This window comes from Stegostoma tigrinum, chromosome 1, assembly GCF_030684315.1.
Source record: "Stegostoma tigrinum isolate sSteTig4 chromosome 1, sSteTig4.hap1, whole genome shotgun sequence".
Taxonomy (NCBI): domain Eukaryota; kingdom Metazoa; phylum Chordata; class Chondrichthyes; order Orectolobiformes; family Stegostomatidae; genus Stegostoma; species Stegostoma tigrinum.
The window spans coordinates 139,547,647-139,575,109 of record NC_081354.1 but is presented as its reverse complement, the minus strand read 5'-3'; the positions used below and the strand labels follow the sequence as shown (position 1 = coordinate 139,575,109).

At 42.3% G+C, this 27,463-nt stretch overlaps 1 protein-coding gene across 1 annotated transcript in view; it reads left to right on the top strand.

Annotated features, from left to right (window-relative positions):
- The window catches only part of LOC125453872 (gamma-secretase subunit Aph-1b-like), a 77,935-nt gene extending 51,607 nt beyond the window's left edge, over positions 1 to 26,328 (top strand). Inside the window, exons 5-7 of the mRNA XM_048533966.2 lie at positions 9,470 to 9,597; positions 12,109 to 12,232; positions 25,757 to 26,328. Coding sequence (XP_048389923.1) covers positions 9,470 to 9,597; positions 12,109 to 12,232; positions 25,757 to 25,773 — 269 coding nt within the window. The 3' untranslated portion in view covers positions 25,774 to 26,328. The remainder of the gene's footprint in view (positions 1 to 9,469; positions 9,598 to 12,108; positions 12,233 to 25,756) is intronic.
- Positions 26,329 to 27,463: the final 1,135 nt, after the last annotated feature.

The following is a 27,463-nucleotide window of genomic DNA, read 5'->3' as shown; positions in this document are numbered from 1 at the left end:
TGCCATTCTCTTGCTTTCCTCTTTTGCATTGTAAAATGAATCCAGGAAACTTAACCTTAGAAATAAATATTTGAAGTCAACTAGTGCCATATTGTTTGTGCATATGTGAACTGAGTGTGATTAGATTTTTTGCCCCACTTGAAGTTAGGACTTTGTTAAGAAGAGCTTCTGTGTTAGTGAGTAATAATGACATGCAAATGCATTACAAATACAAACCTGCTGCAGGCCAGGATGAGGCCCAATGACTGTCAGTTGTCTACTGACTTTACTTGTGCTTCTTAACCTGCTGTCAGCAAATCAGCATTCTGCATCCTACCTAATCCCATCACCCTGCACACCACATTGCCCATTCTTATGGACACTGTAAAATCTCCCTCCTCAATTTTTATTCTCATCTTTTTTTCAGTCACTGCCACTGTGCAGCAGCATCTCCAACCTAGAGTTTTCCGAGCAGCAATGACCCACCATTTGCCTTCCTTACAGCTTGCTACACCTGTATGTTCACCTTTAGAGACTATTGACAAGGACACCCGTGACCCTTTTAACATTTACATCTTTCCAACCTCATAATTTAAGAAACATTCTGCCAACATCAGTTTCTCCGCCAAGACACACAGCCTCATGGTTTTCCGCATGTATGATACTGCATGCTTTACTAACAACTTTTGCAACCTTTTCTACCATCTTCAATGATTTCTGCATATACATCTCAGCATCATCTGTTCTGGTAGCCACTTTAGCATTCACCCTTTTATATCACATCTCTGCGTTCTTCCTACCAAAGTGAATTACTTAACACTTCTCCACATTACATTTTATATGCCACTTGTCCTCCCATTCCAGTTCTATACTATGTCTTTCAGCTGGTACATAATACTTCAAAGGATCATATCATCTGCAAATGTTGAAATTGTGTCAATGGACCAAGGTCTAGGTCGTTAATTTTTACCAGGATTGGTGGTACAAGTGATGTAGCACACCCATTGCACTCTTTTGGGTGCAATTGTAGGATCTTGGCTCTGCAGTGTTGTTGGAATCGTGATTGTTTCCATATCAAGATGATTTGTAATTTAGAAAGTAATTTGCGGCCAGTGAGTTTGCCCTGACTCTGCTGCCTTCAGCCTTCAAGTTGTTACAAGGTTGTAGATATGGCAGGTCCCCTTGAAGTTTGGAAAGGGATAGTTCTTAAGGATAGGAGAGATCCTTAAATCATATTTTGATTTACCTAAATTACTTTTCAGAATTTTATTCACATGCTAGATATCTGAAACCCTAAATTGCTTTAGCTATCAGATTCATCTTTTGTCTCTAGAGGGCCTTTCTCTTTTTGGCGAAAGAATATCGAATGTTCAACACAAGTTGCGGCTATTTTGTATATTGGCTTCCAGCTCAATACTTTTGTAAATTTGCATTTAAATCTAGTCGGCCTCTTTTTTTTTTAAAGGATGCATTATGGTTGGGAGAATGAAGAGATGCTGCACAATGCCAGAGGTGGAAAGGAAGGGAGACTTTCTACATATATTGGGCAGGAGACCCTCCAACTATGCAATGAGAGGCTGTAGATACAGATGATTTGCAGAGTTAACACCAGGATAACACTAGAGTGTAGCGCCGAGGACCTTGTTGCAATGCCATTGGATGTTTAATGATCTCACATAGGTGGACATCATCAGTGAATACATCTCCAAATGCTCTATCTTTAACACCACTAACCTCAGCTACAGTTTAGTTTACCATGCCACCAATCATGCACCTGTCTAAAGTCTCCATCAGTCAAGAGGAGTGTATGGTGTAGAGATAATGTTGTTGGACCAGTAATCCAGAGGTCCAGGATAATTTTCTGAGGTCACAAGGTCAAGACCCACAATCAACAGCAAGTGGAATTTAAATTCATCTAATAAGTTGAGAATACACAGCCATGCTCAGTAATGGTGACCATGAAATTTTAATTGTTGTAAAAGCCCATCTGGTTCACTGCTATCCTAAAGGAAGAAAATCTGCTGTCCTTACCTGATTTAGCCGACATGTGATTCCAGACACACAGCAATGTTGTTGACTCTTAACGGTCTCAAACCGCTCAGCTTAGGGCAAGTGGGAATGTGCAACATACGTGGACATCATCAGTAAATACATCTCCAAATGCTCTATCACTTGCCAGTGATACCATGGAAAAAAATAAAGAAACTGATACTTAATGGTTTTATAGAACATTACAGCACAGTACAGGCCTCTTGGCCCTCTATGTTGTGCCGACCTGTCATACCGATCTCAAGCCCATCTAACCTACACTATTCCATGTATGTCCATATGCTTATCCAATGACGACTTAAATGTACCTAAAGTTGGCAAATCTACCGTTGCAGGCAAAGTGTTCCATTCCCTTACTACTCTCTGAGTAAAGAAACTACCTCTGACATCTGTCCTATATCTTTCACCCCTCAATTTAAAGCTATGCCCCCTCGTGCTCACCGTCACCATCCTAGGAAAAAGGCTCTCCCTATCCACCCTATCTAACCCTCTGATTATTTTATGTGTCTCAATTAAGTCACCTCTCAACCACCTTCTCTCTCTAATGAAAACAGCCTCAAGTCCCTCAGCCTTTCCTCGTAAGACCTTCCCTCCATACCAGGCAACATCCTCGTAAATCTCCTCTGCACCTTTTCCAAAGCTTCCACATCCTTCTTATAATGCGGCGACCAGAACTGTACGCAATACTCCAAGTGCGGCCGCACCAGAGTTTTGTACAGCTTCACCATAACCTCTTGGTTCCAGAACTCGATCCCTCTATTAATAAAAGCTAAAACACTGTATGCCTTCTTAACAGCGCTGTCAACCTGGGTGGTAACTTTTAAGGATCTGTGTACATGGACACCGAGATCTCTCTGCTCATCTACACTACTAAGAATCTTACCATTAGCCCAGTACTTTGTCTTCTGGTTACTCCTACCAAAGTGCATCACCTCACACTTGTCCGCATTGAAATCCATTGCCACCTCTCAGCACAGCTCTGCAGCTTATCTATGTCTCTCTGCAACCTACAGCGTCCTTCATCACTGTCCACAACTCCACCGACCTTAGTGTCATCTGCAAATTTACTAACCCATCCTTCTACGCCCTCATCCAGGTCATTTATAAAAATGAGACTTAGAGTAGTAAGGGAATGGAACACTTTGCCTGCAACGGTAGATTTGCCAACTTTAGGTACATTTAAGTAGTCATTGGATAAGCATATGGACATACATGGAATAGTGTAGGTTAGATGGGCTTGAGATCGGTTATGACAGGTCGGCACAACATCGAGGGCCAAGAGCCCTGTACTGTGCTGTAATGTTCTATATAAAAATGACAAACAGCAGTGGACCCAACACTGACCCTTGCGGTACACCACTGGTAACTGGTCTCCAGGATGAACATTTCCCATCAACTACCACCCTCTGTCTTCTTTCAGCAAGCCAATTTCCGATCCAAACTGCTATATCTCCCACAATCCCATTCCTCCGCATTTTGTACAATAGCCTACTGTGGGGACCCTTATCGAACGCCTTGCTGAAATCCATATACACCACATCACCTGGTTTACTCTCATCTACCTGTTTGGTCACCTTCTCAAAGAACTCAATAAGGTTTGTGAGGCACTACCTTCCCTTCACAAAACCGTGCTGACTATCCCTAATCCAATTTATTCTTTTCTAGATGATTATAAATCCTATCTCTATAACCTTTTCCAACGCTTTACCAACAACTGAGGTAAGGCTCACTGGTCTATAATTACCAGGGTTGTCTCTACTCCCCTTGAACAGGGGAACCACATTTGCTATCGTCCAGTCGTCTGGCACTATTCCTGTAGACAATGACGAGTTAATGCCAAAGGCTCTGCAATCTCCTCCCTGGCTTCCCACTACTATTGGCCCTAATCTAACTCTCGTCATTCTTTTATTCCTTAAATACCTATAGAAAGCCTTAGGGTTTACCCTGATCCTGTCCGCCAACAACTTCTCATGTCTCCTCCTGGCTCTTCTGAGCTCTCTCTTTAGGTCTTTCCTGGCTACCTCGTAGTCCTCAAGCGCCCTAACTGAGCCTTCACATCTCATCCTAACATAAGCAGCCTTCTTCCTCTTGCCCAGTGATTCCACTCCCTTCGTAAACCACGGCTCCCGCGCTCTACCGCTTCCTCCCTGCCTGACAGATACATACTTATCTAGGACACATAGGAGCTTTTCCTTGAATAGGCTACACGTTTCTAATGTGTCCATCCCCTGCAGTGTCCTTCCCCATCCTATGGTCCCTAAATCTTGCCTAATCTCATCGTAATTGCCTTTCCCCCAGCCAAAACTCTTGCCTAGTGCTATACGCCTATCCCTTTCCATCACTAAAGTAAACATAACAGAATTGTGATCGCTATCACCAAAGTGCTCACCTACTTCCAAATCTAACACCTGGCCGGGCTCATTACCCAGTACCAAATCTAATGTGGCTTCGCCCCTTGTTGGCCTATCTACATACTGTGTCAGGAAGCCCTCCTGCACACACTGGATAAAAACTGACCCATCTATAGTACTCGAACTACAGTGTTCCCAGTCAATATTTGGAAAGTTGAAGTCCTCCATGACAACTACCCTGTCTCTCTCACTCCTACTGAGAATCATCTTTGCTATCCTTTCCTCTACATCTCTGGAACTATTCGGAGGCCTATAGAAAACTCTCAACAGGGTGACCTCTCCTTTCCTGTTTCTAATCTCAGCCCATGCTACCTCAGTTGACGAGTCCCCAAACATCCTTTCTGCAACTGTAGTACTGTTCTTGACCAACAATGCCACACTTCCTCTCCCTCTCCCCCGCCCCCCCACCCCACCCCCACTTTTACCATCTTCTCTGTTCTTGCTGAAACATCTAAATCCCGGAACCTGCAACAACCATTCCTGTCCCTGCTCTATCCGTGTTTCCGAAATGGCCACAACATCGAAGTCCCAGGAATTAACCCATGCTGCAAGTTCACCCACCTTATTCCGGACGCTCCTGGCGTTGAAGTAGACACACTTCAAACCAACTTCTTGCTTGCTGGTGCCATCTTGCGTCCCTGAAACTTGATTTCGGACATCCCTGCTCTCTACCTTTCCTGTACTCGAACTACAATTTCGGTTCCCATCCCCCTGCTGAATTATTTTAAACTCACCCGAATAGCCTTAGCAAATTTTCCCCCCCAGGATATCGGTACCCCTCTGGTTCAGGTGAAGACCATCCTGCTTGTAGAGGTTCCACCTACCCCAGAAAGATCCCCAATTATCCAAGAATCCAAAACCCTCCCTCTTGCACCATCCCTGTAGCTATGTGTTCAACTTCCCTCTCTCCCTATTCCTCGCCTCACTAGCACGTGGCACGGGCAACAAATCAGAGACAACAACTCTGTTTGTCCCAGCTGTAAGCTTCCATCCTAGCTCCCTGAATTTCTGCCTTAAATCCCCATCTCTCTTCCTACCTATGTCATTGGTGCTAATGTGGACCAGAGGGGATTTAATAGAGACATACAAGATGATCAGAGGATTAGATAGGATGGACAGTGAGAGTCTTTTGCTGAGGATGATGACTTCAGCTTGTACAAGGGCGCATAGCTACAAAGTGAGGGGTGATAGATTTAAGACACGTGTTGGAGGCAGGTTCTTTACTCGGAGAGTGGTAAGGGCATGGAACGCCCTGCCTGCCAATGTAGTTAACTCAGCCACATTTAGGGGCATTTAAACAGTCCTTGGATAAGCGTATGGATGATGACGGGATAGTGTAGGGGAGGGGCTTAGATTAGTTCACAGGTCGGCGTAACATCGAGGACCTGTTCTGTGCTATATTGTTCTATGTTCTATGTACTGGAAGAGTGGGCAGTGCTGTGTGGAAACCAAAGTTTTGTCAACTTTCAGGATGAAACAGTCATACTAAGGCCCCTACCCATTTGGTTAATGCCCCAGGCCAGCCAGCTGAAACTCCCCAACTCCCCACCTCCCCACCTATACTGTCCTCTCCACCTATCTTCTTTTCTCCATCTTCGGTCCGCCTCCCCCTCTCTCGCTATTTATTCCAGAACCCTCACCCCATCACCCTCGCTGAAGGGTCTAGGCCCGAAACGTCAGCTTTTGTGCTCCTGAGATGCTGCTTGGCCTGCTGTGTTCATCCAGCTTCACACTTTATTATCTTGAAACTGCTGCTGATTTGGTGCAGTCTGAAATTCAGCTTCTTTGTCCCAGACATGCTTGACATTGTCCTTTTTAAGGTCATCTGGCATTTCTTCCAATGAAAGGCAACAACTTTGCACGAGAAATGCTACTGCCTTTCGAATAATGCTGCGTAGCAGTCGGCACATAGATATAAGGCTTTTGGGGATGTGTAATGGTGATTTGTTTATTTTTATACGAGATGGTATGATTTCATTTCCAAATTTGTATTGGGGTACATATTTTATGATTATTTAAATCTTTACATTTTGACAAAGAGAATAATGTGATTGCCTGAGGTAGGATGGAATAGTTGATGCATGAGAAATTGTCATTGAGGATTTTTTCATTAATTATTGAGCTACGAGTGTTGCTAGCTGATCAACATTTGTTGTCTTTACTGGTTACTGGTATTGCATTTGAATTAGTTGTGCACATACAGCCCCATGCAGAAAAGATCCTTCCTCATGTCTTCTGCCTCCTCTCTGTCACTGCTACCTCCTTATGCTCTTCCTCAGCTTCTTGTTTGATACCTAATGGCAAGAGCTGTTCCATCAGGATGGCAATGTTGTACAGCTCATGATGTGCCAACATGATGCTTGTGACCTGCTCAGCACAAGCTCACATTAGTTTAGGCAGCAGAATCATTACTTTATGACAATAGGCTACTGTTCAGAGTCCATCTGGCAGCATTGCCCACGTCTACTGAGCTACATAACCAATAGTGACTGAGCTTTTTCAAAATTCACTTGTGATGTGGGTGTTGCTGACTGGGCCAGAATTTATTGTCCATCCCCAAATTCCCTTGCGAAGTTGAGTTGAATTCTCTAACTACTGTAATCTATGTGCTGTGGGTCGACTCACAATGCCTTAGGGAGGTGAGTTTCAGGATTTTGACCCAGTGACACTGAAGGAATGGTAATATATTTCCAAGTCAGGATGTTGTGTGTCTTGAAGGGGAATTTGCTGCTCTGGTTCTCTTAGATGGTAATGATTCTGGGTTTAGAAGGCGCTATCGAATGACTCTGAAATTCTGCAGTGCATCTGGTAGATAGCATTCAGCACTGCTATAGAGCATCAGTGGTGGAGGGACTCGATGTTTGTGGATGGATATGGTGCCAATCAAACAGGCTGCTTTGTTCTGGATGGTACCATAATGTTTAAATTATTGTTTAGCAAGATGTAGACTAATAATCCAGTGTCATGAATTCATCTTTCACCACAGTAGTTGAAGATTTTATATCTGGGATAAGAACCTATTATACATAATGGTGGTCATGAATCCATTAGGTTATTCTAAAAACCAGACTAGTACACCAATATCCTTTGGAATCCAAAACGTGCCATACTTCTCCTCCTGTATGACTTGTGTATCTCCAGATCCGTACTTTTTTTTGTATTTTTGGTAGATGTTTGGTATTTGGGATCTAACAGTTTACTAATACAGCATTTAGCCTGATTCATGCCAGAAGTGAAGGGTGCACGATAGGAAACATTTCAGAACCTTGAGAGACATTGTGACACCCAAACAACAAGTACTACTATATAATAAAATGTGAGGCTGGATGAACACAGCAGGCCAAGCAGCATCTCAGGAGCACAAAAGCTGACGTTTCGGGCCTAGACCCTTCATCATCTCTGATGAAGGGTCTAGGCCCGAAACGTCAGCTTTTGTGCTCCTGAGATGCTGCTTGGCCTGCTGTGTTCATCCAGCCTCACATTTTATTATCTTGGAATCTCCAGCATCTGCAGTTCCCATTATCCCCAACAAGTACTACTGTCACATTTCACCTGGAAATCAACCTGTTCATAGTATCAAAAAGATTTTATAAAAGACTTGGGTTGATTAAAAAGCACAAGCAAAGTTTCTGTACTTAACAAGAATTATTATCAGTTATGAAAAAGTAGATTCTAGCTAGGGATATACAGCTATGAAATGTTGATTTCCCCCTCCTTGATGCACGTGTCGATAGACACACGGAATTGGTACGATGACTGGGGAGAAAATCTCGGAATGCAGTTTAATAATCCCTGTCCACCCTGTTCACTGAGATCATCGTCTTGCACATCAGGACTTGCTGCTCGTTAATTCACTTCTTAGGCAAATGCATTTTACTTCCTTGCAGGAGGTTCAGAATAACTGGTTCACAAATTTATAGTCACTCACTGACTTGTTGGCTAAAAGCTACAGCTTAAAGCAACTGGTGGGGGAAAATAAATTAACTTTCTAAGGTATTAAATACAGAACCTTCCTGTCTGGAGGTGTGAGGGCTTCTGCCATCTCTTTCACACCCATAAGCTGTCTAGCCTCCTTGTAGCCGATCACATAGTTGTTGGCAGGCACACTAACAATAATTGATCATCATTATACACACCAACCAGCTACTTGTTGGCTGAATCCCATTTGAAGCACTTGCTGGTGCCAGTACTTCGCTTACTGGTTGAACAAACAAGAATAAGCAGAACTTACAATTAGTGTGTTGGTACCATACTTTTTAAAAAATGTATCATTCCCTTCCATGATCCTTGGTTTTTAAAGCTGTCTTCTTCTATTTCAGTTTACAATCAAAAATAGAGGAAAATAAAATGATATGGTCTTTACATTATCAAACCCAATTTCACTTTGTTTGCAATCATAGCAATGTCACCACCAGGTGGAGCACTACGTGCACTTGTGCAAGATCACACCAGCCTTGCAACAGGGTGACCATTAAAGCAATTTATAGTATGATGCTGCAGTGGAAGAAGCCAACATATGTGCACACCCTGTTCTTTGGTTTAAAGTGGCACAAGAGAATCATCAAAGGCAAATATCTAGGACAGTTAGATTTTAATTGGTATCGGGTACTGATTGTGGCAAACCATCACAAGTGCAAGTCTGAGCACCTATCAAACACTTGATCTAAAGTGAAATCAAACAAATTCACACCTGTTTCTCTTGGAGTGTACAACCGCAGAAGCATTTTGCAACAGCAGCCAGATTGAAGCATACCATGTGCAGGGAAGTTGTTTGCGTGTGAGCAAATGATTTTAGGTGCCATTGTTAATGCATTGGGAATAGATATTCCATTTCATCCCTTTTCCACCTTCTGTTTTGTGACTGAATTTAACCTAATAAAATACTTTTGCTGCTATAAAATGGTGCAAATTCTTACTTGCATTATTCATTGCCAGAAAGGTGTTTACAGAATATGTTTATAAATTTGTGATGTCCACTTGAAGAATGTTCTGCAGTTCACTGTTTCAATGTGCTTTGTTTTTTATTACAGCTTTTATGACCATGGCCATCATCTTGTTGCATACTTTCTGGAGTGTGCTATTCTTTGATGGATTTGAGAAGAAACGATGGTTTGCTGTTGTATCAGTTATTGGAACACACTTGCTAGTATCAGGACTGGTAAGATGCCTGCTCTTGAATATATTTTAAAAATTTGTGTTTCAGGTCGTGTGCATCTTAAATTATGCCAGAACTGCTTCTGTATGATGTCATTTGGTGGTATCTTCCTGAGAAATTTGTATGCCATAATAGAAGCATGTGAATGATCTTAATATCAAATAGAATGCAGAAAGAGTAGACTACAGCACAGTTAGTGTATGTGAAATTGGACAGAAATTTTGACTGGGGTGGAATTGTAGCATTCATATAGTCCAACAAGGGTTGGGCCACTTAAATTGAGTGGGAACTGTAGCAGAATTCTTCCTTTCTCTGTCACATGGGATGGTGAGGTAGATCATTCTTCCTTTGCTATTCTTTTTTGGTATTAATGAACTCAACTAAAATCAAGGATTGAATCCCTATAATTTAAATGATGTTATAATTTGAATAGCTAATGCTGAAGTGCCATTTATAAATTGAGAATTCCCATTGGAACATGGAAACAGGAATAGATCATTTTGCTACTCAAAGCTGTTCCATCATTCATTAAGATTGTGATTTTTTTTTTTATTTTTCTTAAGATATTAATATTGACCTTGACAGATCTTTGTTGCCAAAAGTTAAAGGTTCGTCTGTCTTTAAATTCTTGTTTTCAGGGCAGATTTCTAGAATCTGTCTGCTTGTGTATAGGAATTATTCCCAAATTTCATTCCTGAAAGGTTTAATTCTAATTTTCAGTTTCTAAGCCACTAGTCCTTGCAATATCCTTGGTGTTATTGCACTAGCCATTGTTAAGTTCTGTGGCTACAAGATCAATTCAGAGATTGAAAATTCTGAAGCAAGTAACTTGCTTCTTGTCTCTTGAAAATCTCCCACCATCTGTCACGCAAAAGGATTGAGTTTAATAGATGAAGATGGTGCCCAGAGAGAGAGGAATAAGAGGTGGACAAAGCAATTGCTGATGATAAGCCAGAAAGAGAGAAATGCTGGATAGCTGCTAATGAGGACTGTGGATAGTTTAAAAATGGGTTGGGAGCGACCCATACAGAACAGGCATTAGGGATGAGGCGTAACGAACATGGAAGAAGATGTTCATGCTCTGAAATCGTTAAACTCTATATAATATAGAGTTCTGAGGGCTATAAGGCACCGAGGTGGAAACTGTGATGCTGTTCGTCCAGTTGACACTGGATATCCCTTAATCTGGCTGCTGTTGCAAATTGCTTCTGGGGTTGTATGCTCCAAGACAAACTGCAGTGAATTTATTTGATGTTGGTTTAGATAAGTGTTTGCTGGGACCCTGCAGTAGGCCTGATGCTGAGCCAGAGAATGCAGTAGCGTGTTGAAGTGGCAGGCTGCTAGAAACTTATGATCGTTTTGTACAGAAAAACATAGATGTTTGACAAAGCAGTGTGTGTTTCCTCTTCCCAATGTAGAGGAGAACACACTGTGAGCAGTGGACACAGTAGACTAGATTTAATGAAGTGCGGGTAAATCACTGCTTCACCTAGAAGTTATGTTTGGAACCTTGGGTAGTGAGGAAATAGTAGGTAAACAGGTAGGTGCTGCATATTTTGTGATTGCATGGGAAGATGAAACAGGAGTGTGTGGAGGAAGAAAGAGGCTTGCAGATGACACAAAGGCAGGTGGTGGGACAGGTAGTGTTGACAAGTGGGGAAACCTCAAAGACCTGTACAGCCTAGGAGAGTGAGCAAAGAAGTGGAAGATTGAATTGAATCATTTATTGTCATCTGTATTCAATGTGAAAAGTGAGTACCTTTGCCGAACATATGTGGCGCCATTCACATTAACTTAGAATACGATAAGAAATAAAAAGATAACTTGAGAGTCCACCTTTTCCTTTTCACTGCCCCAGTCCTGCCCTGCCGCCACAGGATGCAGCCCACATGTTCAGCTCCCGACACGTGGTTCCTGGTAACAACCCAGCTCCTTAGGTAGGTAGCTGAAAGGGGTGGGGTTGGAGATAGAATTACTGCAGAGGGAGAGAGAGAATGGAGGTAAAAGACATGACAAAGAAAGAAAGAGAAAGAACTGGCGAGCAAAGTGGAGCTCCAAATGGCCTAGTTCTGCTCCTACATCTTATGGTCTAGGTTTTGGGAGTGGAGAAGTGGAACAGCATTTCATGGAGGAAATGGTCCCTGCTTGGATGGTTTATTTTACTGGAATGTTTCATGAAGGCCTTGTTGCATGTAGAATATATCTTCAGTCATGCAAAATTAAAATTAATTTAAATTTTTAGCTGAACTTAAAGCTACCATTGTTTTCAAATTTTTCAGCTTGTGCCTACACCCAATATTGCATTTAAAAAATGCTTTGCTGAGATTCTCTTTAAAGTATTCCAAGATGTTCAGGATCTGTTTGTACCATATATTCCTCTAACTATAAATCCAAACATTGTTTGTTGTTCAGCAATATAATTATTATTTTACACTACAATTTCAGCCTAACTGGCATTCATGATTGTGTACAAGGCATATCAGACTACAGTGTTTGTTCTTTGCAATCCTACAGACGTTTCTGAATCCAATCTATGAAGGCAGCCTTATTCCAGCATATATGATCATGGCTCTTATGGCCACTTGGGCTTACTTTACAGCAGGCGGATCATTGCAAAATCTTCAACACTTCTTCATGTGTAAGTCTATTTTATTTTAAATTTTGTTTTAACAATTATAATTCCATAAGGATTACCTGTATTAGTTTTCAATAAAAGTCTTCATTTTTATATAATAGCAACAGTTTAGAAGCATTTTGTGAGCGGTAAATCATGCCTCTCAAACCTTATTGAATTCTTTGAAGTGATGACCAAATACATGGACGAAGGTAGAGCAGTGGATGTGGTATACGTGGATTGAAGTAAGGCGTTTGATAAGGTTCCCCATGGTAGGCTCATGCAGAAGGTAAGGGGGCATGGGAAAGGGGAAAATGTGGCAGATTGGATTTGGAATTGGCTGACCCTTAGAAGACAAAGGGTGGTAGTGAATTGAAAATATTCAAAATGGTGCTCAGTTACAAGTGGTGTACCACAAGGATCTGTTCTTGGTCCTCTTCTATTTGTGATTTTTGTAAATGATTTGGATGAAGGAGTGGAAGGGTGGGTTAGCAAGTTTGCGGACAATACGAGGGTGAGTTGCATTGTGGACAGTGTGGAGGGCTGTTCTAGGTTACAAAGGGACATTGCTAGGATGCAGAGCTGGGCCGAGAAGTGGCCGATGGAGTTTAACTGTGAAAAGTGTGAGGTGATTCATTTTGGAAGGACAAACATGAAAGCAGAATACAGGGTTAACAGAAAGATTCTTGGCAGTGTGGAGGAGCACAGGGATCTTGGGGTTCATGTCCACATTTCCCTGAAAGTTGCCTCCTGGGTGGATAGAGTTGTTAAGAAGGCGTATGGTGTGTTACCTTCCATTAATAGAAGGATTGAGTTCAAGAGCCGTGAAGTTTTGCTCCAGCTATACAAAAGCCTGGTTTGGCCACGTCTGGAGTATTGTGTCCAGCTCTGGTCGTCTCATTACAGGAAAGATGTGGAAGCATTGGAAAAGGTGCAGAGGAGGTTTAGCACGATATTGCCTGGAAGGGAGAGAAGGTCTTATGAGGAAAGGTTGAGAGCACTAGGACTTTTCTCTTTAGAATGATGAGGGATGAGAGGTGACTTGATAGAGGTGTACAAAATGATCAGAGATATAGATAGAGTGGACAGCCAGAGACACACTACTAGTGGGGAGGTTGCTATTATGAGGGGGCATAGTTTTAAAGTGAGTGGAGGTAGATATAGCGGAGAAGTCAGAGGTAGGCTCTTTACTCAGGGAGTGGTCGGGGCATGGAATGCATTGCTGGAGAGGGTAGTGGAGTTGACTTTATTAGGGGCATTTAAATAGCTATTAGATATGCATATGGATGATAGTATAAGGTAGGGGTGGAGGTTAGATAGACCTTAGGATTAGGGTATAAATTCGGCACAACATCATGGACCAAAGGGCCTGTACTGTGCTGTACTGTTCTATGTCTATGCCTACAGGAAAAAAAGTTTCAGCTTTTCAGCAAGAAATTTAAAATAAGGAGCAAAAGACATGTTGTAAAAAGTTGTGGGCCAGTTGTGCATTTAAACAAACTTTTTGCAAAATATATGGGTTGCTGACATATAAAAATTTGTATGTTAGGTGTTTGCAAAGTGGAAGGCAATACAGAATTAACTTGAGGAAACCAAGTAGTTATTATCATTTTTTGTTAAATTTTAAAAACATTGCAAGATGAATATTGATCTATATTTCCAAAGCAGTGGAACCTGATTTTCTAAGTTTTACGTTGATGCCATTATAATTTAATAGTTAGACCACATTTAGCTGCATATTGGTTACTAAGCTTCATTTGAGATGCTTCCAGTGTAAGGTGAATGTGCAACTTTCTATCCATCACCATACCTCATGTAAGAGTATGGAATATCTTTAAATAAATAATGCTGGGCATAATTATAAATACGATCCTAGGATGACTAAGGTCGAAGTAGGTAAACGTGAGCCTCAACAAGACAAAGTATAGTGTATTTAAATTCTGAAGAGGAAGAAGAATAAGTCCACTGCAGATAATGAAAATGAAAACTTTCTAAAGGAATAAACAGAAAGACAGAGATATTTAGAAATAGTGCAACTGCTGCAGTTATTTGAAATGATGAAAATGTGCCACATGTGTAAAAGCAATCAGATGACAATTAGAGAAGAAGTAAAAAGAATAAATGACAGATGTGTTTGAAAATGAAGACGAACCCAAAAATTAATATCTGGTGGAAACAATCATTCAGAATATTCACAATGAACAACATCCCACCCCTAAACAAATGTAATCTAGACAAAGCCAGTCATTACCCAGGACCAGAAATAGGCCAATCCGCCCATTGAGTCTGCATCGCCATTTAATCTAATCATGGCTGATCAAACACTTTGGTGCCTTTTACTCAGGCTATCCCCATAATCCTTTATGCCATTAATAATCCAATATTTATCAAATTCTATTTTAAATAGACTCAAAACCCCAGCTCCCACAACCCTCTGCTTTAGAAAATTCCAAAGAATCACTACCCTGTCTGTGGAAAAAAATCTCATTTCAAACCTAAATGCATCCCCCTTATTTTGAAATTGTGCTCCCTGGTTCTAGTCTTCCAGGAGAAACATCTCATCTGCATCTACCCTGTGTATTCCTAGGTTTCATTGAGAGCGCCACTCATTCCTCAAAACTCTAGAGAATACAGGCTCAGTTTGCCCTGTTACATAAATGAGATTGAAGCCTTAGATTTATTCTGAACCTTTATACCCTGTCTCCATGAATAGAATATTCTTATCTTGGAATGTTGAAATGCTGTGGGAGAGACTTGGGTATTGGTACATTGATACCATTCTGAAACTGTCACTGAATATGAGAAAGCTATTGGTTGACTGAAAGTTGGCTTCCAAAAGTAAAAGAACACAATCTCAAAACAACTAAAGATCCATTAGTCTTGCTTCCATTCTAATAATCAGAAGTGATCTTGTGTGAACTAGCCTCATAAACAGTATTCTACATGGCTTCCAGAAAGGAAGATTGTAGCTGAACATACTTCCTCGACTTTTTGAAGTAAAGAGAGACCAATTGGGTGCAGAAGATCTCTAAGCTGATGTACTTACATTTCGAAAAGGTGTTGGGTGAAATTCCACACCAAAGGATAATTGTAAAGCTCTGAACTTTAAGGAATCTTGGTAAATTCTAGAAATAAGAAATGAACTGCAGGGTACAAAACATGAATTTGCATTTGTGTAGTGCCTTTAGCAGAATAGGTCATAGGAGCACTGTGAAGAAAATTTAATACTGGGACATATAAGGAAATATTGGGATAGATTGACCAAAGACTCTGATGAAGAGGTAGGTTTTAAGGAATGTTTTGAAAGAAGATGGAGGTTGAAAGGGAGGAACACTTGGAAGTAGCTCCAGAGTTTGGTGCCTTGGCAGCTAGACTTGTTGGATGACATAATGGGTAGGGGTTTGGGAATAAGTGATGTCTAGATTGTTTTATGTAAATGAGTTAAATTCACATGGTCAAAGATTTCAGTGTAGATGATCTAAATTAGATGTTTTAGATAAAAATATAATTAGGCAGAAAAATGGAAGATGTAATTTAGCTGCAAGTTTAAAACAAATGTGAAGTAATAAATACTTCACATTTGCATATGGAATGGTGGATTGGTTATAAAACATGGTTGCCATTTGACCCATTGTGTTCATGCCCCCTCTCTAAGAATAACACATTAAGTCCCGATCCCTGCCCAATGGTTCTTATCCTTTATATCAAAAACAGCTGTTTCTGTCTATCTATTCTGTCAAAATCTTCCATGACTTTTAGTGCTGCTTTCAAATCACACTTCAGTCTTCTCCAAGGAAAACAATCTCAGTTCCATCAATCTACTCCTATTACTGAAGCCCCCTATATCTAATAAGTTTACTGTCTTGTGTCCAGTATTTTTCAAAATTAAAATATCCCTAACGGTTTATTAGGTCAATACATCTGATTGAATTCTGAACTTGTTGAACATTCTAATCTTAGACTAGTATCAATTGGAACTTTGCAGTGGGCTTCAGGGAAAAGACAGATAAAGGAATTCAATTTTAGCTTGAACAGGCATTGCAAAGGAAGTGACATTGTGCACAAACAAAATAGATAAAGAACTTTTATTGTGGTGCTCAGAGTAGAAGAAAGCAATTATATTGTAATTTTATTAGAACATGATTGTAAACTTGGCAGGCATGAGAAATGAATTGATCAATTTATGGAATCATAGAATACTGTACAGAAGAGGCCCTTTAGCCCATTTAGTATGTACTGACAAAAGTACTCTAAATCTACTTGAGAGCCAGTTACCAGCACTTGGCCCATAGCCTTGAATGTTATGACATTTCAAGTGCTCATCTAAGTACATTTTAAAGGTTGTGAGATTTTCCACCTCAACTGTCCTCCCAGGCAGTGCACTCTACATTTCCACCACTCTGTAGGTGAAAAGCATTTTCCTCAAATCCTCCTGCCTTTCACCTTAAAATCATGCCGCTTTATTATTGACGCTGAGAGTATCAGTAGGGACAGCATCTGGGGGAAAAAAATAACAAGGAGTAGCAATTTTAGCAAAGGTGGGAATATGTGGTTTATAGAGTACTTGTGTATACAAAAAAGGACAAGAGTTGAAAAAAGGAATCAGAAAACTAGTTGGGTTGCAGTACTAGTACTCCATAATACTGATACTAGAAGTAGGCCATTTGGCCCATCGATCCTGCTCTACCTTTTTAGTGAGATCATGGCTGATCTGATAATCCTCAACACCATTTTCCTACCTTCTCCAATAACTCTTGATTCTCTTAATTAGAAATCTGTCTATCTCAGCCTCGAATATACTAAACAACCCAGCCTCAGCAGCACTTTGTGGAAAAGAATTCCACAGATTTATGACCAGCTAAGAGAGAAAAATTATTTGTCTCTGTCTTGACCCCATATTTTCAGATTATGTCCTCTAGCTGTAGACTCTCTGAACGAGTGAAAGAACCTTTTTTGCACTAATCCAGTCAAGTCACATAAGAACCTCAACTCCAATGACTACAAATCCAACCTACTCAGTAAAAGCTGAAAGAACTGTAGATGCTGTAAATCAGGAGCAAAAACAAAGTTACTGGAAAAGCTCAGCAGCTCTGGTAGCATCTGCGAAGGTGAAAACAGTCAATGTTTCAGGTCCGGTGACCCTTCCTCGGACCCGAAACGTTAACTTTTTTTTCCTTCACGGGTGCTGCCAGACCTGCTAAACTTTTCCAGTAACTTTGTTTTTGTTCCAACCTACTCAGCTTCTCTAAGAAATTCCTTCATGCCTGGGATCAATCTAGTGAACATGCTTTGCACTGCCTGCATTGCCAGTATATCTTTCCTCAAGTAAAGGGTCAAAACTGTTCACAGCATTCTTGGTGTGAGCTGATTTAGTGCCTTGTATAGTTTTAACATGATATCCCTATTTTTATACTCCATTCCCTTGGAAATAAAAGTGAACATTTCATTTGCCTTCCAAATTACCTGCTGAACTTTTACACTAGCTTTCGACGATTCATGTACAAGGACCCCCAAATCCATCCAAGCTGCAGCAATATTCAGCTCTTCTATTCCTCCTGCCAAAGTACATAATCTCACACTTCCCACGTTACATTTCACTTGCCAAATTTTTGCCCACTGACTTTACTTCTATCTCTCTATAGAGTCTTTGTGTCATCATGCCTTCCTGACTATTTTTATATCATCCACAAACAAGTCATTAATATGTATTATAAATAATTGTGGCCTCAGCACTGATCCCTGTGGCACTCCACTAGTTACAGTTGCCATCCTGAAAATGCTGCATTTATCCCAACTTTGTCTTTTGTTGTTTAAACAATCTTTGATCCATGTTAATTACAGAAAATCAAAATTGTTACAGCACAGAGGAGGGCATTCAACTCATCTTGCCTGTACCAATTTTATTACCTTGTTTCTAATTTCTTGCCTTTCCCCACGGTGCATATCATTTCTTTCCAAATGATCACCTTTTCTCTTTTTAAGAGCAAGAATAACTTCCCCCTATGTACTGTTTCCAGCAATGTACTAAAACACTGCCTGCAACACCATGGGCTCTTATTAAGTAACCTTATGTATGGTACGTTATTGAGCACTTTGGAAGTACAACAGGTTGTCTACTGGTTCCCCATCATCTGTCCTGCTTATTACCTAATCAAACAACTGTAATAAATTTGTCTGTCATAGTTTCCCCTTTTTGTTGGTAAGTTGACTGTCCTTGATTTTTGTTACATATTTATAAATGCTCTGCTGTTACAGCATGTGGGAGGTAAGTGGGAGTAGTTTAGTTTGGGAAACCTGGTCAGCATGGGTGGGTTGGACCGAAGTGGGGGAAGGGTCTGTTTCTGTGCTAAATGACTGTACATATTGTACCACATTGAAGGAAAAAAACATAGTCCTTAACTTCCTTGGTTAACCTTGGATAATTTAGCCCCTTACCTAGGGTCCTCCTTCCCACAGGCATGTCTTTGCTGTCCATGAGAAGGAAATTTTTAAAAAATGAAATTTGTTGATTGTCTGAGGACATGAGTGAACACACCAAATAATTCTAGCGAAGCTTAATTATCGATTCATTGATTGGATGGTGGAGTGAGTAAATGTTGGACAGAAATTGAATTCTTAAAATCCATGTAGGGTATATTCCTTAAGTAATTTATTTGTACTTCTACAATTCAAGAATGTGACCAGGTCTAAATTTAAGAAGTGAAATGCATCGATTAATGAGATGCATGTTGATGAGTATTCTTAAGTATTGACTGTGATGAGGGTTATCGTATAAGTAGGAAGTGAAGGTTGTGATAACTGGGGACTAAATTTAAATAGGGCAGGTTTTAGAAAGGTGAGTAGTGAGGTAGCTGAGGTGAGCTGTCACATTGTGGATCACATTTTTTAAAAGTAGGAGCTTGCATTGATACAGAGTAACAATATGTAATTAACTATGCAATTAGTAATATTCAAGAAGGTCCCATGTTTATGATTGCAATCCTATCCATTTCAAACTAGAAAACAAGGCATAATAGAGATTATAGGAGAGTTTAGATTGACCTCAAAAACAAGGTATTGTACATCTGTGTCAGTAAAAAGAACTGTTAAATGTGAAAAAGGGTCCTTGAGAAGAAAGGACAAATAAAACTTACTAGGTTGCTTAACAAATACTCCTATGAAGTGCTTCAAGGATGTTATGGAGGAGGTAAATCCTGAATTGGCTACAAACAAGATGAGAGGTTTTTAGTTGAGCTAAGAAAACGTACTGGCATCTGGAACTCGAATGATACAAATGAAATGCGAGAAATTAAATCTCTATAAATCGTATTGTTCAGCATGAATATGTGCCAGAGGGTTAGAGAGTGATCAGTGTATTCCCCGTTTACAAATGGAGGGCAACTAACCTAGGTAATGAGAAGCCTGAGATCTTTAAACATGAAGCTGCTAAATACCTGAGGAGAAAGTAATTCAAATCAACTGATGTGAAATTCAGAAATTAAGATCATGCCTGGTCAAGTTATTGAGGTGGAAGGTATGCTGGGTGAGGAACTGCGATGGATGTAGTGTACAAAGAATTACGAAAGATTTGAACAAGCTACCACTGATAACATTATTAAAGAGGTTTATTATATATGGAATTAGGCTGAAAGATTGTATTAAAAATTGAAAGGAATGAAACAGCAAATATGAGTTAGGAGCAACATCTTGGTGTTTTTGGATTTTATTTTATTCATTGTTAAGAACGTAAGGACCAGGACCAGGAGTAGACCATCTGGCCCTTCGAGCCTGCTCCGCTGATCTTTTGATGACTTCAGTTCCACTTAGCAACACATCCACCATTACCCTTAATTCCTGTACTATTCAAAAATTATCTACCTTAGCTGTAAAAACATTCAATGAGGAAGCCTCAACAACTTCACTGGGCAGGGAATTCCAGATTCACAAGCCTTTGGACAAAGAAGTTCTTCCTCATTTCAGTCCCAAATCTGGACTCCCTAATTTTGAGGCTATACCTTCCTGTACTAGTTTTGCCCGCCAGTGGAAACAACTTCCCTGCTTCTATCTTACCTACTCACTTCATAATTTTATGTTTCTATAAGATCTCCCCTCATTCTTCTAAATTCCAATGAATATAATCCCAATCTATTCAGCCTCCTCTTATTGAAATGTGGATATCTCTGGAACACCTAGCATTTATTGTAATTCCTAATCGCCCTTGAGAAGATGGTGAGCCACCTTCCACTTTAGTGGCTTGCTAGGGCACTTCAGAGGGCACCTAAGAGTCAGCCACACGCAGGTCGAGATTAAAAGTAAAAACAAATTACTGCAGATGCTGGAAATCTGAAATAAGTGCAAGTAAAGTTGGAGCAGCGCAGTAAGGCAGGCAGTAATTGTAGAGAAAAATGAAGTTAAGATTTCGGATCAATGACCTTTCATCAGAAGTTTAAAGATGGTAGCTTTGTTTAGGTCTGGGCACCGCTCTTTAGGGAAGATGTGAAGGCATCACAGAGACTGCAGAAAAGATTAAGAATGATTCTAGGGAAAAGGACCCTTAGTTATGTAGATATATTTAAGAAGTTAGGACTGTTTTCATTGGAGAAACATGAGCAGAGTTTTGATATAGGTATTCAAATCATCAATGTATCTGGACAGAGAAACTTAAGAAAACCTGTTCCAGCTTGGGGAAAAATCAAGAACAAGAGGGCATGGATTTTAGAGATAATGGGAACTACAGATGCTGGAGAATCCAAGATAACAAAGTGTGAAGCTGGATGAACACAGCAGGCCAAGCAGCATCTCAGGAGCACAAAAGCTGACGTTTCGGGTCTAGACCTTTCATCAGAGAGGGGGATGGGGAGAGGGTTCTGGAATAAATAGGGAGAGGGGGGGAGGCGGACCAAAGATGGAGAGAAAAGAAGATAGGTGGAGAGGAGCGTATAGGTGGAGGAGGTAGGGAGGGGATAGATCAGTCCAGGGAAGATGGACAGGTCAAGGAGGTGGGATGAGGTTAGTAGGTAGGAAATGGAGGTGTGGCTTGAGGTGGGAGGATGGGATGGGTGAGAGGAAGAACAGGTTAGGGAGGCAGAGACAGGCTGAGCTGGTTTTGGGATGCAGTGGGGGGAGGGGACAAACTGGACTGGTTTTGGAATGCAGTGGGGGAAGGGGAGATTTTGGAGCTGGTGAAGTCCACATTGATACCATTGGGCTGCAGGGTTCCCAAGTGGAATATGAGTTGCTGTTCCTGCAACCTTCGGGTGGCATCCTTGTGGCACTGCAGGAGGCCCATGATGGATATGTCATCTGAAGAATGGGAGGGGGAGTTAAAATGTTTCACGACTGGGAGGTGCAGTTGTTTATTGCGAACCGAGCGGAGGTGTTCTGCAAAGCGGTCCCAAGCCTCCGCTTGGTTTCCCCAATGCAGAGGAAGCCACACCGGGTACAATGGATACAGTATACCACATTGGCAGATGTGCAGGTGAACCTCTGCTTAATATGGAAAATCATCTTGGGGCCTGGGATAGGGGTGAGGGAGGAGGTGTGGGGGCAAGTGTAGCACTTCCTGCGGTTGCAGGGGAAGGTGCCGGGTGTGGTGGGGTTGGAGGGGAGTGTGGAGCGAACAAGGGAGTCGTGGAGAGAGTGGTCTCTCCGGAAAGCAGACAAGGGTGGGGGTGGAAAAATGTCTTGGGTGGTGGTGTCGGATTGTAGATGGCGGAAGTGTCGGAGGCTGATGCGTTGTATCCGGAGGTTGGTGGGGTGGTGTGTGAGAACAACGGGGATCCTCTGTAGGCGGTTGTGGTGGGGGCGGGGTGTGAGGGATGTGTTGCGGGAAATGTGGGAGATGTGGTCAAGGTCGTTCTCGACCACTGTGGGGGGGAAAGTTGCGGTCCTTGAAGAACTTGGACATCTGGGATGTGTGAGAGTGGAATGCCTCATCCTGGAAGCAGATGCGACGGAGGCGGAGGAATTGGGAATAGGGAATAGAATTTTTGCAGGAGGTTGGGTGGGAGGAGGTGTATTCTAGGTAGCTGTGGGAGTCGGTGGGCTTGAAATGGACACCAGTTACTAGCTGGTTGCCTGAGATGGAGACTGAGGGGTCCAGGAAGGTGAGGGATGTGTTGGAGATGTCCCAGGTGAACTTGAGGTTGGGGTGGAAGTTGTTGAAGTGGATGAACTGCTCGAGCTCCTCTGGGAAGCAAGAGGCGGCACCGATACAGTCGTCAATGTAACGGAGGAAGAGGTGGGGTTTGGGGCCTGTATAGGTGCGGAAGAGGGACTGTTCCACATAACCTACAAAGAAGCAGGCATAGCTGGGGCCCATGCGGGTGCCCATGGCCACCTCCTTAGTCTGTAGGAAGTGGGAGGAATTGAAAGAGAAGTTGTTGTGGGTGAGGACGAGTTCGGCAAGGCGGATGAGGGTGTCGGTGGAGGGGGACTGGTCAGGCCTGTGGGACAGGAACACGCGGAGGGATCTGCATGATGAATACAAGTGTATAGGGACTGGACGTCCATGGTGAAAATGAGGTGTTGGGGGCCAGGGAATTGGAAGTTCTGGAGGAGGTGGAGGGCGTGGGTGGTGTCATGGATGTAGGTAGGGAGTTCCTGGGCCAAAGGGGAGAAAATGGAGTCCAGATAGGTGGAGATGAGTTAGGTGGGGCAGGAACAGGCTGAGACAAGGGGTCGACCAGGGCAGGAAGGTTTATGGATTTTGGGAAGGAGATAGAAACGGGCCGTGCAGGGTTGGGGAATAATAAGGTTGGAGGCTGTGAGTGGGAGGTCCCCTGAGGTGATGAGGTCATGAATGGTGTTGGAGATGATGGTTTGGTGCTCAGGGTCATGATCAAGGGGGCGGTAGGAGGAGGTGTCGGAGAGCTGGCGTTTGGCCTCGGTGATGTAGAGGTCAGTGCGCCATACTACCACTGTGCCACTCTTGTCTGCGCGTTTGATGGTGAAGTTGGCGTTGGAGCGGAGGGCTGCCTGTTCTGTGGGGGAGATGTTGGAGTGGGTGAAAGGTGTGGAGAGGTTGAGGCGGTTAATGTCTCGACGGCAGTTGGAGATGAAGAGGTCGAGGGAGGGTAGGCGGCCTGGGGGTGGTGGCCAGGAGGAAGTCTTGTATTGGAGGCGGGTGAAGGAGTCAGTGGAGGGAGGGTTAGGCTCCCAGTTGAAGTAAGCGTGGAGGCGAAGAGCAGTTTTTCCACCGCTTATGTCCAAACGCCCTTGACCGCATTTCCCACAACACGTCCCTCGCACCCCGCCCCGTCACAACCGCCCAAAGAGGATCCCCCTTGTTCTCACACACCACCCCACCAACCTCTGGATACAACGCATCATCCTACACCACTTCCGCCATCTACAATCCGACCCCACCACCCAAGACATTTTTCCATCCCCACCCTTGTCTGCCTTCCGGAGAGACCACTCTCTCCGCGACTCCCTTGTTCGCTCCACACTCCCCTCCAACCCCACCACACCCGGCACCTTCCCCTGCAACTGCGGGAAGTGCTGCACTTGCCCCCACACCTCCTCCCTCACCCCCATCCAAGGCCCCAAGATGACTTTTCGTATTAAGCAGAGGTTCACCTGCACGTCTGCCAATGTGGTATACTGTATCCGTTGTACCCGGTGTGGCTTCCTCTACATTGGGGAAACCAAGCGGAGGCTTGGGGACCGCTTTGCAGAACACCTCCGCTCGGTTCGCAATAAACAACTGCACCTCCCAGTCGTGAACCATTTTAACTCCCCCTCCCATTCCTGAGACGACGTGTCCATCATGGGCCTCCTGCAGTGCCACAATGATGCCACCCGAAGCCTGGGGAACAGCAACTCATATTCCGCTTGGGAACCCTGCAGCCCAATGGTATCAATGTGGACTTCACCAGCTTCAAAATCTCCCCTTCCTCCACCGCATCCCAAAACCAGCCCAGTTTTGTCCCCTCCCCCCACTGCATCCCACAACCAGCCCAGCTCATCCCAAAACCAGCCCAGCCTGTCTCTGTCTCCCTAACCTGTTCTTCCTCTCACCCACCCCATCCTCCCACCTCAAGCCGCACCTCCATTTCCTACCTACTAACCTCATCCCACCTCCTTGACCTGTCCGTCTTCCCTGTACTGACCTATCTCCTCCCTACCTCCCCGCCTATACTCTCCTCTCCACCTATCTTCTTTTCTCTCCATCTTCGGTCCGCCTCCCCCTCTCTCCCTATTTGTTCCAGAACCCTCACCCCATCCCCCTCTCTGATGAAGGGTCTAGGCCCGAAACGTCAGCTTTTGTGCTCCTGAGATGCTGCTGGGCCTGCTGTGTTCATCCAGCCTCACATTTTATTATCTGAGATTTACCAGGATCTTGCCTGGACTGGAGGTCAGGTCTTATGAGGAAAGGTTGATGGAGCTGGGGCTGTTCACAGTGGCGTGAAGAAGGATGAGCGTTGTACAAGATGATGAGAGGCATAGATAGAGTGGATAGTCAGAGACTTTGTTCCAGGGCAGAAATGACTGTTATGAGAGGGCACTATTTTAAGGTGGTTGGAGGAAGGTATAGGGGAGATGTCAGAGGTAGGTTCTTTACGCAGTGTGTGGTAGGTGTGTGGAATGCGCTGATGGCAGTGATAGTGGAGTCAGATACTTTAGAGACTTTTAAGTGACTCTTGTATAGGCAAATGGATGATAGTAATATGCAGGGTAGTTTGATGCCGGAGTCGGATAATGGACGGCACAACATTGTGGGCCGAAGGGCTGTACTGTTCTATGAAGAAATCAGCCAACAGAATTTTAACATTACGTTATCAATGAAATGCATTATATTACAACATGCAGTGCTCAAATAGAATTGATCCATTTGTTCTCTGGAGTCTTTCTGCATTATGGTGAGTTTTTCTGCCAGCCCCACTTTCACCAGATCCTCTAGACTTGAACGATACCCTGTCCTTGGTAGGTAAGATATGAACAAAATATTGCATTTAAATACATGAGTCAGACAATTCTGAAAGCCCCAGCCCCCAGTCAATAAGCTTGATTGCTAATGCCTGAAAAGAAAGTAATGGAGTTAAGAAAGGCCTGTTTTCCACATTTGAATATGAAGGTATGAATAGAAGCTCGGTGAAGAGTTCAGTGCAAATCCAGAAGCTATCCCCTCAATATTGAAGAAAAGTGAGAGAGTACAATCTTTTTATAACACTTTACAAATTCTGAGGACATTGTGGTCAATATATTACTTTTGAAAGGTAGCCAGTTCGGTTTGTAGGCAGAAACTGTTACGAGTTAAACTGATTTAAATAATCAGGCGATACATCTTAGTGATATCAACTAAATGTAGACCAAGGCACAGGAAAATAACACTTCTTCAGAAATACCTTCCATGTCATTTACATCCACCTACAGACAGGCACTTGATTTTTTAAAAAACATTGCATCTGAAAATGATACTTTGAAGAATATTCAGTGGAATACACTATGTTCACATGAGGTAGAGCCAACAACCTTCTAACTCTGAAGACTGTGCTGCCATTGAAGCAAGCTGAAATTTTTGTTGCTAAGAATATGGTAATATTCTTTTTCTCTCCTCTGCTTCAGGTAAGGAAAACAAATAATATTGCAACACAGGCTGGCTCCTGATAGAAACTTATACCACTGTTCCGGGATGAGATCTTGCCAGAAACTGCAGAGTGCTGGAATACTAACAGCCGCCTTGAAAACAGTCGAAGCAATACCACAGCAAATTTTATTTACAGGGAACAATTCTAAACAGAAGACAGGAATCCATTGTTCTTCTATTCAACACTTGTGGGACTGCCTGTACACTTCTGTGTGTGGGTAGTTGAAAGAAAACTTTTTTTACTGAACAGAAATGTTTGCAATTACAAAGCATTGATTGGGGATGGGAAATTTTAGGTTTTGCGGTAACTGATGGTCTTTTGCTTTTTACAAATTAAAAATGTAATTCTTATACAACCTGGAAATGGTACTCTGGAAATTGTTATGCAGTGCTCAGTATCCCAGGGTAAATGTATAAGGTGTATTGTGGATCTGGAACAAATCATATACCAGAGTTTTATTATGGTTTCCTTTGAAGTCATTTATTTTGACATCATCATGAGTCATGTTTACCAATGCATTAAATAATAAAGTCTGATTATGAAATACTACTCCTTGAGTGGACCTCAGCTGGATGATTATCGGTGTTCATTTGCTACCTGTAGCTGTTTTAAAGCTCTGAGGGTGGCTTGGTTAATTGGACCAAGATGAAATTGGAGGAAAGTAAGAGTATAAAAATTAGTTTAACATAAAGGTGTGAAGACAAAGAATAGAAACCTTGTAATTTGTTGAGCGTAAAGTCAGGAACCAGTACAAACATTTGGCTACGTGGGGCAGGGGGAACATTTTAGCTTTGTTTTTGGCCCAACGCTGTTGGAACCTAAGTAGTTTACATTTTGTGATTTGGCTGTATGCTGACATTATTATCAAACTTTAGATACCATGCTACATTCCTCAGTCTGGATTTTGCTCAGCAGTGTCAGCAGCATCATTGGAATTGGGTCTGTGCCTGGTAGATGAGGATGCCCTTCCATTCAGATGAGTGGGGCCTGGGTTTTGCCAAGTCAGTCAGACAGGTCTTAGTGTGTTGCCAGTGTTAAGAGGCCTTTAACTGATGACTGTGTTGGTCCGTGTGTGCTGTCCTCCATCTTTCTTACTGCTTTACAGCCCCTCCTTAAAATCCAGGCTATGATATTTGGGTAGAAGTACACATGCCCATTAAAAGTAGTTTGCTTGGATAAATCAAAGTTAAGTGGAATTTTTTAGTTCCATTATTTTATATAGATTGTCACTGGGGTTTGCAGATACTTTTTATTCCTCCCCTGTCTCACTTGTCATTTTTATGTCTGATACTTCACTGGTGATTTTTATATACAGTTTCTTTATTTAGCATTTGATTGACTGCTTATCTCATCCTTCAACATGATGAAGGATATGTACACAAACCAGCACCACCTGCCTTTCCCCTTTTACGAGGCACAACTGATCATTATATTTCCAGCATTTGCAGTGTTTCTTTCTCATTTTCCTGGAAGATGATGAACAGTGATTTTCAAGATGAATGACTGAACTGTTTCAAGCAGGATGCAGCTCAGATATCCTGGTGCCAAGTACAAAATTGAATGGATCTAATTCAAGTGGGTAATGCATGTGACCACAATATCAAGAAACAAGAAAATTGTCATGACGCATGGAAACAGACCCTTCGGTCCAATTTGTCAATGTCGACCAAGTTTCCCAAACTAA